Source organism: Fonsecaea monophora (assembly GCF_001642475.1).
Source record: "Fonsecaea monophora strain CBS 269.37 chromosome Unknown Scaff1, whole genome shotgun sequence".
Taxonomy (NCBI): domain Eukaryota; kingdom Fungi; phylum Ascomycota; class Eurotiomycetes; order Chaetothyriales; family Herpotrichiellaceae; genus Fonsecaea; species Fonsecaea monophora.
This window is the reverse complement of record NW_019173932.1, coordinates 458,003-475,312: the sequence shown is the minus strand read 5'-3', so window position 1 is coordinate 475,312 and position 17,310 is coordinate 458,003. Positions and strand designations below refer to the sequence as shown.

Here is a 17,310-nt window from a genome sequence, read left to right as displayed (position 1 = left end):
ATGCCGCTTCATAGGTTGGGGAAAAGTCAACCATCCAACTGACTAGTACCAGGTCAATATCATTTGGCCGGACATTGCCATGGGATTGTCCTGATAAGGCTGGATAGTCGGGTTCCCTTGATCCAAAAGGGTTTAGCCTTCCCAGTCTAAACCGGAAATGGCAAATAATATGTGCATTAGATTCTCCGCCTGGAAACAAACCTCAAACAATGAACAGCAGGTTGCGCCATCCCAGCTCGAAAAAGCCTCGCAATCGAGTTGGATGCCTATTGACCATGCAGAATCTTCTCTGCAACGGAGTTATTGACCCTAGCCAGAAAGAGAAAGCAATACAGCCTCGCTTTGGCAAAGTCCACCTCGTCGACTGGCACCTAAACCAGGCAGCCTCGATCAGGGCAAATTCTTGACGGACTTGACGTCTCCCGTGCATTGACTGTGCAAAGGCCTCCATAATGCCTCAAGCAATCCCGTCGCGTAAGTCCTTGGGGCAATCAACAAAGCGGTTCATCTAGACCCATGGGTCCTGATGCTGACATCCCGTTTGACAGCAGGCATGCCATTTATCGTGTCCGCGGGGACGACGAAGAAAAATGATGCACAGACACGCAAGCTCATACGGAGCCATGTGATGTTAGGCAAGAATTTGGGGAAGTCTCGGCGGGCCAGACCGAAAGATACCCTGCCCTGGGAGGCGGAACCGGCGTGGGATTCCTCAACTGGTGGCAAAGTACCAATACAACAATCATCCTCGATTATCCCGAAAAAGGTTGGGTCCGAGTGGTCATTCACCCAGCTGGCAGACGAGATTGAGCCGTCCGCAATCACCGATATTCTGACTTGTATGTCTCATCTTGCTCCTGTGGATTCCTGCTTGAAGCTAGAGGACTGACAGCAAGCGGAATGCAGATGCTTCTCTCGCAAGGCAAGCCACTGTTCCATTGGCGCCATGCATTGCCTTCATCAAAAGAGAGAGGGTGCTGGTCGGCCCCATGGCGTCCGATGCAGCCTTCCTTCACGCCACTGCGTTGGGAACTCATGCATACATTGAACTAATGCGAGGTCGTGAAGATCAGAAAGCCCCCCATGGCACATCTCCACATTTCTCAAAGGCACTTCAGCTGCTACGCGAGCGACTAGACTCGACAGATGAGGACCTGAAAATTGCCCTTCCCACTATGATGGTGGTTATTGCCCTCGCACTTCACGCTCGTATGATTGGAGACTATGACACCGCAAAGCGTCACATGGAAGGCCTTTGCATGATGATCAATCTCAGAGGAGGCATTGAGACCATTTTGCTTAAGACGAGACTCGCCATCGAGATCTTTAGGTATGAAACCCTGCACCGTTCTGACAACTTTGCTCACGGATTTTCTTGTCTGGTAAAATGCTGATTAGTTGCACAGATGCGACATCGGACTGGCAATCGAAACCGGCCTCACGCCTACATTCTTCTCGGCTTGCTCTTCTGGTGAGGCCTATAGGCCATTTCCGCACCTAATGTTGGTATCCGTTCCAGAATCGACCGACGCAACAACTTGCAGGCTTTACCATGAGCGATTCCTCAACGTGATCGACAAAGATCTGGCCACTGTCTGGAGAGCTCTGAAGGGATTTTGCCTCCAGATCAACCGCGCCGCCAGGACTAAACGCAAGCTCTCGGAAGAATTTCTGCTCGAAGCAACTGCCTCAGTTATGTATCGCCTTCTCCACATGAGCTTTGCGACTGGTTCGCTTGACGCAGCTATCCGGCTCGGTCTATTGGCTTTCTCCTCGCAAGTCTTCTTACAGCTGCCAGATTTCAGGGTACGAAGGACAACATTGTCCTCTGCCTACCAACAAGCTCTTGCTGGCCTTGACACCTTGGACGACAAATGGCGGCCGCTGTTACTTTGGCTTCTTGTAGTTGGCCGTATTACAGTGCTCGAAGACACTAGTGATATTTGGCTGAGTCCTTGGCTGAAATCCACCATCAAACGATATGGAATTGATTCATGGACTGGATTTCGTGACATGATGGACTCGGTCATGTGGATTGGCCTGGTGTTTGATAGACCTGCTGAGGACATCTTCTCCTCGGCGATGTCTTCCTCAGACGGGTTAAGTACGGGGAGTTGATCAACTGCCTCACTTGCATAGCCGGAGTACGGGACAGCTTCACCTTTTCATTGTGTTGATGGGAACAGAGGCCAGTTGATTACAGCTGCGAAGGTGTGAGGCTGTCGACAAAGGCGTTTGGTGCACAAACGTGGAAAATATGCCAAGAGATTTCATTTTCTCCAGGGGAGACGAGCTTCCAACCCAGTAACCAACTTGTTGGAATTGTCTGTCGCCAATTATTCCCCGATGTATCCAGTTTGGGTTCTAGATTCATGACTGGAAGATATGTATATCATAAGAATTTCTATCTGATGGCAAGGCGTCGGCCCCTTGTCCCTCTCCAGTCATTGCCATGAGCCCTCTACGTGTCTCGGGCAATCTACCAGCATTAACCTCTATCTGCTCACTCCTGGCCAAAAGAGGGACTGTACATCGTAAGAGCACAACGGCGCCTTCTTTTATTTCTCCTGTTGACACTACTAAGTGATCGGGTTTCAAACAGTCTGTCGCGGCTGTCGGCGCAACTTCTCTTTCTTGCGTGAAAATGTCAGCCTCTGTCAACGCCAAAACTTGACGAGAACATGTCCTCAGCCACCGACTAACTCAAAGACGACAAATTCCCGACACCTTACCAGGCGACTGAGCTCGAAAACAACCAATCAAGGTTCTAAAGCCACAAAAGCTGGTCTCGAGGCAGATTCAGAATCATTGAATGATTCAATCCAAGTTCGAAAGGTCGACTCCGGAACCATTTCCGCAAAGTCCGAAAGTCCAACAAGTCAGGGAGCCCAGCATGCCCAGTCGCAGGTGAGGTGGGAAATGTCTCTTCACGAGAGGGTCAAGGGATTAATGCGCCACGTCCCCCATCCCGTTGCCGTTATTACCTCGACCGACATATCTATCAGCACCAATGGTGATCCTTCTGCATGGCGAGGAGCAACCGTATCTTCCTTCAACACTGTAACATTAGATCCGACGCCGATTGTTTCTTTCAATATCAAGCAGCTGTCGTCAACATATGAGGCCATCAAAACTTCGGGCCTTTTCAACGTGCATCTGTTTCTCTGCGATCAGATGGGACAAAAAATCGCTGAGAAATTTGCGCGCGGCAACGCCTCTTCGCCTTTTCACCGGAGAGATGGAACACTGGCTTCGTTCGCGCGGTGGCGCTCTGATACAGTGCCAGCATTCCGACCCAACTCACCTCCTATCATTCAATATTTCCCAAAATTTCAGATCAGGTGCCGGTACCTGCCCGAAAAGGCAGTGGAAATTGGAGACCATATGGTGGTTTTTGGCGAAGTCGAGCATGTTTACGATAGATTGGATGGCGTGGGTGACACGGATGTCTGTTTGTATTATGTGAACGGCCGCTATGCTCAAGGTCCCTTGGGATTCACCCATCGACATTGAGAAAATTTAGAGACAATTTCGATTGGACCTGCAAATACATGTCAGGACACTGGTGACTGACTATCAGGGTCAGTGGTGTGGAGTCTAGTAATTACAGGTCCATATTGTGTATATACTTGTATCCTGCTATCGAAGATACTGGCGTCTCCAGCCTCGTTGGTAAATGGTGTGACGAGGCTGAGCAAGGCTGCCGAGAGTCGATCGTGATTGGCTCAAAGATTAGTTTCTCTCACCTCAACACTTGCTTCCCTGGCTTCATCCTTCCATCACATCCACAGAATCAGCGATGGTGAATCCTCGGATACATTGATTCCTGTAAGCTTCCGACAACACGAACGCGCAGAGCCTCATCAAGATGCCGGCGAAATTGTCTCTTGCCGACACGCGCTTCGTTTGCATCCAATGCCGGAAAAGCCTGACCTCAAGCAGACGGAGACGATTCGCATCCACTAAAGCATCATCAGCCCCCGAGATCTTCGACATCGTGACAGTTGGTGGCGGACCAGCTGGCCTGGCTCTCCAAGCAGCGTTAAGTTCGTTGTTTCCCCCCTGCCTGGTCGTCACCGAGGGGACGACAGCTAACCTTCTTACAGAGTCGTCGCCCATAACATCACATCTGAAAACGGCCCTGATCGAGACCCAAGATCTGCCCAAGCTCCGTCAATGGAGTCTACCGGAAGATAAATACTCGAATCGCGCCAGCAGCCTGACGCCCTCGTCTGTCTCGTTTCTCGAGACGACGGGTGCATGGGGACATGTCGACCAGTCTCGCGTTCAAGCTTACGATGAGATGCAAGTCTGGGACGCTGCGAACGACGCAACTCTGCAATTCGACTGGACGGCCGAGACCAGCAAATACAACGCACCTCCGAGCACCGTGGCGACGATGACCGAGAACGCAAATCTGACGAGAGGTCTCCTCGAGCGGATCGCCCAGCTCGGCGCGGAATCGTCGCTGTTCTCCAACACTAGCGTCTCGTCCATCACGAACGGCGAAGACGATCCCAACGGGCTCAACCTGTCCACCTGGCCGGTTCTTGCCCTCGAACCAAAGACGCCTTCCCCATCCTCGCCTTCGTCACAACATCTATCTACCATAGCAGCCCGCCTCCTTGTCGGCGCCGACGGCTTCAACTCGCCCGTGCGCACCTTCGCGGGCATCGCATCCCACGGCTGGGACTACAACCGGCACGGCGTAGTCGCTACACTCACGGTGCAACCGGCCGACGACAGCCTCAACGCTGACGACTTTGACCTCTTCTCCGAGGAACCTCTCGGCAACCGCGCAACCGCATACCAACGCTTCCTTCCCGAGCTCGGCGGACCGATCGCCATCCTGCCTCTCCCAAACAACCACGCATCGCTGGTGTGGTCCACGACGCCCGCCAACGCCGCATACTTGAAGTCCCTGCCACCTGCGGCGCAGCTGGCGATGATCAACGCCGCGCTGAGGCTGTCGCAAACGGACATCAAGTACATGTTCAGCCTGCCATGCGCCGAGGATGCGGCGGCACAACACGAGGACGAACTCCGCTGGCGACTCCAACACACGCAGCCTCCGCCGACCGCGCGCGCCCCGCCCATCATCACCGGCGTGCAGGAGAAGACGCTCGCGTCGTTCCCGCTGCGCCTGCGCCACGCGACGTCCCTCACCGGGCCGCGGGTCGCCCTGATCGGCGACGCCGCGCACACCGTCCACCCGCTCGCGGGGCAGGGATTGAACCTCGGCCTCGGTGACGCCGCCGCACTCGCCGACGCGGTCGCCTACGCCGTCGAGCACGGCATGGACATTGGCGACGCCTTCGCCCTGGAGCGCTACAACGCCGCTCGATTCGGCAAGGGCCTCGTCATGGCCGGCGGCGTCGACGCCCTCAACTGGCTCTACCAGATGGGCAGTGCCGGAGACGGCAGCATGTTGAGCAGGCTGGTCGGCACCGCGCGGGGCCTGGGCATGAAGGTCGTGGGCTCGGGCGTCGTGCCCGGACTCAAGAGTTTGATCATGAAGCAGGCCACCTAAGCTAGGTCGTGGTTTCCGAGGTTTCACGAACCACAAACGGGGAGAAATGTGACGACGCATTTGTGGCGTGGCTCGAGAGACAGCAAACATATCTGTGTGCTCAGTGTGTACCCAGAGGATTTTACCTTCTGGACAGAGTGACAATGGGGGCGTTTCCTGTTGACTGTTTTGCAATCTGTATTAAATACCTAGGAACTTTCAATTTGTATACAGACTTTAAGGGGTAAAAATGAATAAAAATGTTGCAAAGGATCCAACGGCCAGCCCAGCCGGGTTTTAGACGCCAACTGCTTGCTTATACCAATGTTGCTGTCCAGATCCCACTGGTTGCCACAAAGCCAACGCCCCATTCTTTCATGAATTGCGCCCTCGATCAACCATCTCCCAGGCCCCAGGCGCCCAGCTCAACCCTCTCATCCGTAAACATTTCGACGTGCAAAATCTCATCGCTCTTCTCGGTGACCCCGTCCTCTCCATCGCTCTGACCACCTTGCGGCAGTCGCTCGAGAACAAGCCAGAGACCACTAGAGCCAGGCCCGCACAGCGACGGGTGCAGATCGATATCGATAATCCGAAGACCTGAAGAGATACTGCTGAATTCCTCGTTGTCGATCTCGCTCGTCGCGAGAATGTCCTTGTACGGCCCTTGACCTCGCTCGAGTGTCATTTTGAAGAGGGAGGAGTGCGCTCGTGCAGTGGTGACGATTTCGTATCGCGCAACGAACGAGATCCGAGATAGCCTCGACACCGTAAGCGGCGCGAGCAGGCGATCTGTGGAACTGTGGAACACTGCTGGACTACTTTTGATGCTCAATCGCCCAGCACCTTCCGCTGGCAGTTGATTCAAAGTTATACTCTCGCCCGCAGACGAGTACAGATCGAGGAAGAAATCCGCAAATTGACCCTCATCAAATGTAGAGCAGATAATCGTATAGGTACCAGGTCCTAGCTTGGTTTCAACAACAGCACTCCCACGTCGGTAGTCTCCAGAGTGCGCGAGAACATCCCGCGGGCGAAGGCGGGTAATCCTTGACCCGTTGCTGAAGAGTACCAGGATTTTGACGTTGACATCGGGTTCTGCTGCAGCGATAGGCTTGACCGATCCCACAATCCTCAGAACTAATGCAATCCTCTGCGCAGTGGACAGGGTCATTCGAAATTGGGGATTGGACAAGTAGTTTGCTGAGTCCGAGTTTCCTCCAGCGTTTGACCTGGTCCACGCGGAACTGAGGCTGAATTTCTGGGGATATGGCAGTCGTGCTTCCGACAGTGCTACTGGATGTTTCGACAAAGCCGAGATTGTAAAGTTCATCTTCCCAAGAGGAAGGCCCTGTGATACCAAAACTGCAGTATAGCCCGATTGAGCAGTAGCTTTGAACCTCAACAGGGTATTGGGAGAGTCCACAAATGGTCCCCGTATTTTTGCCCCTTCACTCGATATAACTCTATTGCCGTCAGAAAAATACAAGGAGAGGCCGATATATCCGTTTTCTTTTGTCGTCTCTTGCGTGTAGTCTCCTGTTCGAAAATGCCGCTGTAGTAACAACCAGATTTCGCCTGTACTAGAAGCTGCCACTGCGAATTGGGGATTGTTGACGATCAAGCTGGCGGTTGGCGTGGCATTAGCCTGATCCCACGAAAAGTGAAGGTCTTCTCGATAAGAAAACAACGCAGGGTTCCAGTTGAGATACATATTCTCAAAATATTGGAACACGCTGTTGAAGTCCATCCAGAAGGTGCCAGGCATCATCTCTTCGTTTTCAGGCGTGTCAATTGGAGATTCTTCATCATTTCGATGCGGTCGGCGCCTTGCCGCCCCCCGCCATACATCTCCGTCAGCCCAGGGGTTTTTGACGAGCATCTCTTTGGCATGAGCGTTAGTAGACATGTCCAAGACTGCGTAGTCATGTTCCGCTGCGAGACCGAGGTGTCTTTGCTCCCGGCGGGGTAATTTGCCAGTTCCAATGGTGACGAGAACATTTCCTCTTCGAAACTGAGTAATGATCTCCTCCCATAAGAGGTCTGGTTCGACATCCTCGTCGTGGAGAAAGACTTGTTGAGGAATCCACCCGGTAAGCACGGCGAGATCTGTCCCAGAGTTGCTCCCAGGAAAGTCGTAACCGCCACGAACTTTTAGATATGCTTTCTCAACCAGGGCTGGCCATAGTAACTTAGGATGGCGGCGATCAATCACATGAAGAACTCGGGTAGTCTTGGAGGATGGTAAATAGTCGTCAATCTCGACCCTTCTCCAGCAACCATTGAAATATAATTTGAGAATGTATTTTCCATTAGGCGACAGAATCATTCGATCAGTCTCATAGTTGAAAGGATGCACTACACTTCGCAGGATCTGAGTGAGGGTTAGTAACGAGCTGGGCTGTCAAAGCTCCTATCCTACCTTTGGAAACCCACGCTCTACCCTGGAGGATAGAGCACACAGGCTCGCAACCACTGAACAGTCCGATGTCATGTCTTGCACGAGGTCCATAGGCTCAGGCAAATACATGACGGCCGCGTCAATACCATTATGTCCACTGGGGTCGCAGTGAACTGACGGAAGTGCTTGCTGCGGTCGTTTCCAACCATCAAACGATTCAAGCTGCGCCGTGGACAGAGGCAGCGACCTCGAGTCTGTGAATAAAGCGTCGCCATCATGAAGGGCAAATTCACCCGAGGATGGTGGAGCCGTCCAAGGAGTGAACTTGAAACCATTCAGTTTACCACCCTCCAGGAGTATTATTTTCTCTCGCGTCGTGAGCTCGCGGCGCGAAACAGGGGGTTCGAGGAGCTCTCTCGATCCTGCCGCAGGGACCAGTATGTTCTGTTCATTCTGGGCTGCCTTGAGCCGCTCGGCCCGCGCTAGGAGTTCGTTGAACCTGGTGTCGAGCCTCTGCTTGTCTGAAGGCTTGTCAGCGAGGCGAAGAGCCTGAAAGTACAACTCGGCAGTCTTGATGGTGGCATCTAGTACTGCCTTGCCGGTGGATTTAGATGGGATTGTCCTCTCGATCGAGCGCGCCTGCTCCTCAAGCCTGGAGAGGCTGTCATCCATTACCTAGGTGCTAGGCAACTAGCTCGAGATAAAAGGGCTTCTCGCAAACGTCAGCGGCCATGGAAAATTATCGGAGGCGGGCCGGGATTCGGAAGAGTGAGAATGGGCCACGGAAGGGTGAGCGAAGAAGCGCAGGCTGTGTGTGGACAAGCGGAATTGCCACTACCTCGGCTTGACAGGATCGAGCTGCGACGGCCGAGCCACTCAGATGCCACTCAATCCATGTCCCACGGGGTTTTTCGTATGCGAGATCGCCCATGTCTCTCGGGCAGATGAGGAATGATCAATGATGTTTCCCTAGTAAAATAATTACGCGACCATTCTTTCTTCTTTACCCATATCAGCTGCAGCTCCCTCCAAACTCTGACGTTGTGACCAGCCGAAAGAAACCCAGTCCCTCCAACACTCCCGCCTACCCGGCTTTCTATATCAGCACACAGAGGTCCGGCTTTGAGCTCAAGAACCCTCCCGACCTCGTTCCTCTCTCCCCTCCTTTAGCGCTCGAAGAGCCACCCAGACAAAGCCATGACAAAAGCCGGGCAGCTGGCGCCGTGGGAGAGCGCCGTGGCAGGCGCAACTGGCGCAGTCCTTGCAAATGCGCTGGTCTATCCGCTGGACATGTATGGCAAATTCAGATTGGAAGACACAAGATAAGCTACTAATGGGAGCCCGCAGTGTCAAGACAAGACTACAAGTCCAGATAAAGAAGAAAGGCCATGTACACCAGCACACGGCCGAGCACCATCACTACGAGTCGACTTGGGACGCCATCAAAAAGATCGTCGAGCATGACGGCGTCGCCGGCCTATACTCGGGCCTCAACGGTGCTTTGATCGGTGTTGCCTCGACGAATTTCGCCTACTTCTACTGGTACTCAGTAGTGCGGACGCTATACACACAATACCGAACAGTTCCCGGAGGCCATCCTGGCACAGCTGCCGAGTTGTCCCTGGGTGCTGTCGCGGGAGCTATTGCTCAGATATTCACAATCCCCGTGGCAGTCATCACCACGCGGCAGCAGACACAACCAAGGGGTCACAAGAAGGGCCTGTGGGAGACGGGAAAGGAGGTCGTTCACAGTGAGGATGGTTGGACTGGCCTCTGGAGGGGTCTCAAGGCCTCGCTCGTGCTTTGCGTCAACCCCGCAATCACATACGGCGCTTATCAGCGTCTGAAGGACATTATGTTCCCAGGTCGGGAGAGACTCCACCCATGGGAGGCTTTTGGTAAGTCAAATGGGATTCGAGTCAAGGTGTGACATCGTACTGACACGCGCGGGCAGTCCTTGGAGCCATCTCCAAGTCGATCGCAACGATCTGCACCCAGCCTTTGATTGTGGCCAAAGTTGGCCTCCAATCCCGACCTCCGCCAGCCCGGGAAGGCAAACACTTCAAGACCTTCACCGAAGTGATGGCATATATCATCGAACATGAAGGGCCACTCGCGCTTTTCAAGGGGATTGGTCCTCAACTCATGAAGGGCCTCATGGTGCAAGGCATCCTCATGATGACCAAGGAAAGAGTGGAAATACTCTTCCTATTACTCTTCTCCTACATCCGGATCATGCGGCAGAAGAAGCTCAAAGAGGCCGCTGCCAAGCTCAAGAGCCGAGCTATGCCGGCCGCAGAGAGCGTCTTGGAAAAGGCGAAGGCAAGCGTGCCTGTTACTTTGAAGTAGCCACGCACGCATGCTTGTCGAGTCGGGTTGAGGTTTTGGAAATAGATCTTGGTCGGGGGGGAGGCTGGTGTTGAACACAAAGGCAACAGGCCCACGAGAGATCAGCATTTACCAAGTTGTGCATGGCGTTTGTGTTGCATCAAAGATCCCTACAGGGTTGTCTTTTGTGGGACGTTGTCCTGCTTCTTCCTCTTCTTCTTGTTGCTATACACGCTTGAGTTTAGTGTTTTTCTGTCTAGACTGTAGCATCAGGTGGCATGTCTCCGAGGCAATATATGAAGAGAAGACAGAAAAAGGGCTGAGCAATGAGAAAAGAAAAAAAAGACGTTAATGCGCGACTCTGGCGTATCTGCACAGGAGCAAATAAATGCGATTTACACTGAAGTTGAGCCGATCTTTCCTCTGACGGTATTATTGTACAAACCCATCGTGTGTTTTGGTCACCACCCTATCAAAACCGACAATATTGGTGATCTTATATATGTTCTGCTGATCGTCGGTTTCGGTCCGTCACAGGATCAGTCTCCCCCAAGCCAGACGGCTGAGGAAAGCGAGATACATAGCGACTTCGTCTCTTGGCCCTCCCTGTGTGACTCTTGCGCCATTCCGCATCCAGAGCTGCGGATGCAGATGAGGCCTTCCTGAACAGCGCGATGAAACCGCCTCCGAACGTGCGCTCGCCGACAAGCGGGCGGCATACCATAACTGGATGGTCATCTTGCGACGTTGAGGAAATTTCGCCGTCGGCAGGCTCCCCGTCGTCGATGGCCTCGTCGATTGCGCTGCCCTGATGCTCCTTCTCACTTCCAGGCCTTGAGACAACTACGGGCTCCTGCTCGTGACCCAGCGGTTGAGTCTCCGTATTGGTCGTGGGCGTGGTACTTTTCCTTGGCTTCACAAGCCTCACGTCCCACTTCCTCCCCGAACTGATACCCTCACCTAGTTCCAACACCTTATCCATGTTCAGTGGCAAGGATAGCTCTCGAACAACCTTCACACAATCCGCGATCTGCGTGATTGAGGGCACAAACACGACCAGTTTGGCCGCGTCGCGCATTGCGGGCACAATATTTTGGATGTGATTATGTACGCCAGGCATATCGAGGAGGACGTAGTCGAGGAACTCGTCCTTGGAGTTCTGGTGGCGTGCGACCCACTCTTTCACATCTCCTGTGTAGAAATCCACATGTGGCCAGTATAGACCTCGGCGGAATCCACGCACCACCTTTTCCGCGTGGATGCTGTTCGCAGGAACCGCTTCCACTGTGTGTAGGACCGCACCACGTGTCTCTTTCCATTCGTCCCACAGCCGCTCGAGCGAGTTCGATCCGGCTGAATCATCTTCGGCAATAGGCGATGACTGTGTGGACTTCTTGTCCACGGCTCTGCGTAGAACAGGGAGCTCAATGGCTGGAGGAGGTGGGTTTGCAGCTGCTATGGCTCGAGCAAGGTGCAGAGTGAGACTACCATGGCCCGTACCCGCTTCTAGAATTTGCAGGCGACGCGCTCCGACATTGCGGTTCGAGTTTGCCGTATGTGGCTCAGGGTGGATGTCTAACAAGGAGACGATCGACGACGCATAGCTGGCGTAGACCGGGGTCACAAGCCGAGGCGTGAGCGTGACGTAGTCCTCAAGCGACGGGAGTTCGATCTTGTGCAGTGAGCCTTTCGAGGATCGAACGTATGTAGAAGTGACCGGCTTGCCGATAATGTCGTTCAAGGCGAGCTGTCCCTTAGAAAACGCGTACTTTGAGTTCCGCTGCAGAGGAAAGGTGAGCTTCGATCCATCCACAAGGACTCTGTCGCCCTCTGCAAACCGGGTCAAATCTCTTGCGACAGCATTTTGGAGGACGCTGGCAACCTGATCCGAGGTTCTCGAGAATCCAAAAGCTTTTTTCAGAAATCGGAACACCCCAGACATGCCACCGCGCAACTCAATCAACGCTGCCCCGGACTTTCCTCTCTTTCAGGGACAAGGATTAGTTTGACACTGCACTGAAATTCTGCCAACAAAGCATACCGTTAGTAGAAGGTCTGCCGAAAGCCCAGACCAAGCTAGGCTACTTGTGGTAATTCTGTCGATCATTCGTCGCGCGAATACGAGCCACTTTGATCAGGGACACGGGTGGACGGCTAACATGGTAGACTTGAGAGTGTGGATTTATCCCATTCCATGATTTCAAAACCCCGGTTCTAAGAGCATTCAATGATCATTGATATCATCGATCTACATCGGATAGAAGTTGCGAGGACTCGGATCAGTCCAGAGAGGGAGCCCGCTCAGGCGGCCTTCGCGTTGCACATGCGAACATGACCAGGAGACTTGTATTTGCTCAGGCCTCAACCTCGACCTGCTGCACGTCGCTAACCATTGTTGCAGGTACGCACAGGGATACAGCTTGGAGTGTTAATCACGATTGTCTTATTCCTCGTCCTGTTCCTCGACAATAGATACCGAGTCCTCCCTAATGCCATCCACAGCCATCTACCTGCGCACCATCCCGGTTTCGTGGTCACCGACCTGACGGTCGTCACCTGCTCATCGTTAAACCCTTTCAGCCGATGTACAGTCGACGGCGAAAACTGGCATCGAGTTGACAAAGACTTGTATCTGGGGAAAGGCTTCTTGTCAAAAGCCTACCTCTATGTCGAAAGACAGCGCGAAGATGATTTAAGTACCCATGCTGAAGTGGTCACGGAAGTCAAGATTGGTCGGTTGCAGCCGTCAGTTGTTGATCCAGCTTCAAAGGATGAAAGATGGGAGTCCCGCCCCGCCGGAATATGGATTAAGTTGTCCTCAAAACGACATGACAACATGGTAACAGGAGTTGACGTCCTCTTTGGTCACGATGCGGTTGATCCTCGCTCGAATTGGGAAGTCCAGGACATCTCCTTGTTCATTGATGTAGATCGCGAGTCACCCGAACCTCGTCTCACGGTCCGCAAAGGCCCTGCCCTGAAAGTGGACAGACCTGTCCCTCGAATACGAAAAGACGGCAAATTCAAGATCATGCAGGCAGCAGATCTCCATCTCGCGACGGGCCTGGGGAAATGTCGCCATGCACTCCCGGAAGGACAGGAATGCGAAGCTGATACGCGCACGCTCGACTTCCTCGCTCGAATGATCGAAGACGAGCAACCAGACTTTGTCGTCCTAACTGGCGACCAAGTGAACGGCGATACCGCACCTGACGCTCAAAGCGCGATCTTTAAATACTCTGAAATGTTTGCTCGACATAAGATTCCCTACGCAGGCATATTCGGTAATCATGATGATGAAGGAAACCTCAACCGCGCCGAATCAATGACCATTATGGACGGCCTTCCTTACTCCCTCTCCACCGCCGGCCCCGAAGATGTTGAGGGTGTAGGCAATTACGTGGTGGAAATCCTCGGACGGGGCTCTTCCTCTCACTCAGCGCTCACGCTGTACATGCTCGACACCCACTCCTACTCCCCCGATGAACAACACTATCATGGCTATGACTGGCTCAAACAGTCCCAGATTGACTGGTTCAAGAGTACATCTCAATCTCTGAAAAGGAAACATAAGGAATACACACATATCCACATGGACCTGGCGTTTATTCACATACCCTTACCAGAATATCGCAACCCTGATAATTTGGCCTGGGTGGGAAACTGGACGGAACCACCTACGGCCCCAGCCTACAATTCAAACTTCAAGGATGCCCTCGTCGAAGAAAACGTTCTCGTCGTTTCTTGCGGCCACGACCATGTGAACGATTACTGCCTGCCCGCGAATGACAAGAACAAGAAACCGGCACTATGGATGTGTTACGGCGGCGGCGCCGGATTTGGTGGATATGGTGGGTACTACGGATACCATAGAAGAATGAGGTTTTTTGAGATGGACATGAACGAGGCGCGAATCACGACATGGAAACGGCTCGAGTGGGGCGATGAAGAGACGCTGAAGAAGAGGATTGATGAGCAGATAGTAGTGGATGGTGGAAAGGTCGTCACAGGCATGTGAAGCAAAGAAGAAAATCTTGTCGCTCGGATACGACACCGCGGGCATGGACTTCGGCTTTTTGGGCAACTCACGATCACAAGAATGTTGCTTTTCAATGCTGTTATATCATTGCCTGCCAAGAGATGTTTGTCACGACTATTGCATGTACAGTCACACGGCGTTCAGGGTTAAAGATCGGGGCAGGCTAGCTCACGTTGATTTCGAAGCAAGATACGGCCTAGGGTTTGTTTTGTGCTGGCCTTCGGTTCATCGAGATTGAGCCGCTCTATTGAACATGGTATTGAGAGCTATGACGGTGGACAAAAAGCATCGGAAGTGGTGCAATCGGCAGCGGCTGCGCAATGGCCCAAGGGAGGAAAGGCATGATACCCCATACCCTGTGAGAAATGTATAAGATCATTCTCCACCGTTCCATCCGGGCCCTTGTGCGTGTTGAGTTCTCGCAGGTGCTTTCTGCGGCCTTACTCCTGGGTTCACCACCATTTCTCGCAAAGCACTCTCCTGTCCTCCATCCCTGGCGCTTTCTGCAGCAAAGCCACAAATTCGTCGGTCATGGTGGGCAAGCCACACACATACACAGCCGTGTGGGCTCTGCTGCCTTCAGGCCCGAGGGCGTCGAAGAGATCGTCATGGCTGAACCGCCTATAGCGCGTTGCCGTATTGCCTTGTACGACGTCGTCTTGCGTCACTCCGTCAGCATCGCCGTGCCCGCCGGTCTCGAAGAGTGTGTATTTGAAGTCGACGTGCGCGTGGCTTTCCCACTCCGCCGCTATGTCTTTCAGTCTCTTCTCGAACAGAATCTCTTCTCCCAGGCCGGTCTCGCCATTCCTCTCTCGCCTCGCGGCGTAAAGCACTCTGACGGTCCTGGTCATGCCGCCCAGCTTGTCCGCCCCCAAGACATGCATCGCGGAGATCATGCTCATGATGGGATTTATCCCGACGCCTCCCGCGACGAACACCACCCTGTCCAATGCCCGGCATTCTTCTTGGTCCAGCGTCGGGGGCGGATACACGAAATTCCCGCCCACGCGGAACGTCACGGTTGAGCCGAGGATCTCCTGGGCGGGTCGCCAGAGGTATGCTGCCGGTGGGTTTGACGGAGAGCACTGGATCGCCAGTTCTATGTGTGGGTCATCTTGAGATAGGGAAGATGCTTGAGGCGGCGAAGTGATGGTGAAGCCGCCCACGACATCGATGTTGGGGATGTACAGGTCCACGTATTGGCCTGGGAGATGGCAGAGAGGTGGCTACTAGAATGGTAGTTCATGTGAGCCCGGGGAACAGTGTCTTCTTGAGGTATTAAGCAAAATATATCTGCTGCACTGAATCGAAATTGGAATTGCTCTTGCAGAAACAAATACAGTAAACCATCGTGACGACAAGACTGTGCAACTGCCCAGACTAGGATGCAGGCAACGACTCAGGCTGGTTGGAGCAAATATACATTTCCAAGGCACGCATTCCTCACCCAGAGTATTTAGGAGACATGGTCCAAACAAGACAGATGATGATATGACATGATAGACAGAGGGAGACAAGGGGAAAAAAGGTCACACCTACTCCATCTCTTTGCAGACTCAATCTCAGCAGCCGTATCTTGGAATTGATGTGTTCAACCTTGCTCAATCGGGCTGTCCATAAACCCCTCTGCCGGGGATCCTCGGCGGTCCTGATGATATGGGGCACTGAGTCTTTCACGGTGGCCATTCTTCTTCTTGTTATTCTCGAGCCTGTATTGGTAGGAAGACAAAGGAAAGGCGTGGTAGCAGTCCGGCCGAGATGCTGGATTGCTTTTGCTGGTTCGATGGTTCGCGCCCCACACGACAAAGATTTGGCGAGTAGGTTCATGACATGATGACTGTCTTTGGCACACAAGGTCTAGTCAAACTCGCCTCGTTCTGTGCAGGTCAGTGCAGGAACTTGGTTGAAGTTGCTCGTTGATTGGGAGTGGGAGTTGAGGGACGCGAGTGCCACGGTCAATGGTGAGAATGCGGAATGGCCCCGCCTGCGTTCATTCACTGGCCTGGTGGTTCCCAGCTCTGCGAACATAGCTCTGTTTGTGAACCTGGTGAGTTGATATCGACGAGTAACGCCGCTTGAAAGAAGGGGAAACGCTGGGACTACAATGTCTAAAAGTGATTGAAGACGAGATAAGTGCCATCGCATCGGTCATTGTGAAATGTGTAGAAATTGGCTACAACAGCCGTTACTCAAATGGTCAATGAGAAACTCATTGCGCACAAATATCGCCTTTTATTTCACCACCAGAGATCACAAGATATACTTCGTTCGTAGCACAAATCTATACCTTGTGTTTCATATCTCATTCCATCTCCTTTCGGTGCAAGGCACGTGAAGGGCAACACGAAAAGCACGCCTATCGCCTCCGCTCTGAGAGGAACAGGCTTCAGGCTGATGATATGTGCAATGATCCCTTCGTGAGCGACCATACTTTCATCTCTGGGTTTCTCGATGTTGAGCATTTCTCAAACCCTCGTCTCTTTCTTTTTTATATATTGCCTTTTAAACATTTGGTCCATAGAGGTACCTACGCTCTTGATCATGTCCCACCCAATGCCTGGTTCTAGTATCGACGTTCGCAGATGTCTGGCGGGCAGAGGTGATGGTCTGAAGAGACGACCAACTGTAGAAAGTAGGTATAGTGCCATGAACTGGGAGCGTATGGCAGAAGAACCTGAACAGCACCAGAAGGGAATGGTATCGAAATATTCTGTCGTGTCAGCATAGCTCCAGATATGTAAGTTAACATGCACAAGGCAAGCAGGAACCAGTGGTTCATCGAGATTGTTTTCATCAATATAACGGACAATAGCTGAGTACTGGTTTTGATTGAGTGAGACCATACCTTTGTCTACATGAGCGTAGTGTGCATCTGTTGCTCAGGGTTGGGGCATCATGTATCACTCAGCAGCAATCCATCACATATGGTCATCAATTGGATCATGATTATCGGATGCGCCAATGTGAGCTCCCAGGCTCCGATTATATGTTGATGGACGGGCAGCCAAGCGCCATATCAAAGAAATATGTCTC

General features: G+C 52.7%; 8 protein-coding genes across 8 annotated transcripts; 5 read left to right on the top strand and 3 right to left on the bottom strand.

Moving 5' to 3' along the window:
* Window positions 1–452: 452 nt before the first annotated feature.
* On the top strand, window positions 453–2,118 carry AYO21_00166 (hypothetical protein; the record flags this gene model as incomplete). Its single annotated transcript, XM_022650156.1, has 4 exons — window positions 453–474; window positions 549–839; window positions 907–1,330; window positions 1,407–2,118. 4 exons carry the CDS (start codon window positions 453–455, stop codon window positions 2,116–2,118), a joined length of 1,449 nt encoding a protein of 482 aa, XP_022517482.1.
* An 801-nt stretch (window positions 2,119–2,919) lies between these two features.
* On the top strand, window positions 2,920–3,513 carry AYO21_00165 (hypothetical protein; the record flags this gene model as incomplete). Its single annotated transcript, XM_022650155.1, has 1 exon — window positions 2,920–3,513. One exon carries the CDS (start codon window positions 2,920–2,922, stop codon window positions 3,511–3,513), a length of 594 nt encoding a protein of 197 aa, XP_022517481.1.
* A 355-nt stretch (window positions 3,514–3,868) lies between these two features.
* AYO21_00164 (ubiquinone biosynthesis monooxygenase COQ6) lies at window positions 3,869–5,530 on the top strand (the record flags this gene model as incomplete). Its single annotated transcript, XM_022650154.1, has 1 exon — window positions 3,869–5,530. The coding sequence occupies one exon, from the start codon at window positions 3,869–3,871 to the stop codon at window positions 5,528–5,530; it is 1,662 nt and encodes a 553-aa protein (XP_022517480.1).
* Window positions 5,531–5,903: 373 nt separating this feature from the next.
* AYO21_00163 (hypothetical protein) lies at window positions 5,904–8,582 on the bottom strand (the record flags this gene model as incomplete). The annotated part of the gene is made up of 2 exons (XM_022650153.1): window positions 5,904–7,883; window positions 7,932–8,582. 2 exons carry the CDS (start codon window positions 8,580–8,582, stop codon window positions 5,904–5,906), a joined length of 2,631 nt encoding a protein of 876 aa, XP_022517479.1.
* Window positions 8,583–9,107: 525 nt separating this feature from the next.
* Window positions 9,108–10,259, top strand: AYO21_00162 (hypothetical protein; the record flags this gene model as incomplete). Its single annotated transcript, XM_022650152.1, has 3 exons — window positions 9,108–9,202; window positions 9,258–9,808; window positions 9,865–10,259. 3 exons carry the CDS (start codon window positions 9,108–9,110, stop codon window positions 10,257–10,259), a joined length of 1,041 nt encoding a protein of 346 aa, XP_022517478.1.
* Window positions 10,260–10,734: 475 nt separating this feature from the next.
* AYO21_00161 (hypothetical protein) lies at window positions 10,735–12,180 on the bottom strand (the record flags this gene model as incomplete). Its single annotated transcript, XM_022650151.1, has 1 exon — window positions 10,735–12,180. One exon carries the CDS (start codon window positions 12,178–12,180, stop codon window positions 10,735–10,737), a length of 1,446 nt encoding a protein of 481 aa, XP_022517477.1.
* Window positions 12,181–12,569: 389 nt separating this feature from the next.
* On the top strand, window positions 12,570–14,256 carry AYO21_00160 (hypothetical protein; the record flags this gene model as incomplete). The annotated part of the gene is made up of 2 exons (XM_022650150.1): window positions 12,570–12,584; window positions 12,640–14,256. 2 exons carry the CDS (start codon window positions 12,570–12,572, stop codon window positions 14,254–14,256), a joined length of 1,632 nt encoding a protein of 543 aa, XP_022517476.1.
* A 473-nt stretch (window positions 14,257–14,729) lies between these two features.
* AYO21_00159 (hypothetical protein) lies at window positions 14,730–15,627 on the bottom strand (the record flags this gene model as incomplete). Its single annotated transcript, XM_022650149.1, has 2 exons — window positions 14,730–15,481; window positions 15,618–15,627. The coding sequence occupies 2 exons, from the start codon at window positions 15,625–15,627 to the stop codon at window positions 14,730–14,732; spliced, it is 762 nt and encodes a 253-aa protein (XP_022517475.1).
* Window positions 15,628–17,310: the final 1,683 nt, after the last annotated feature.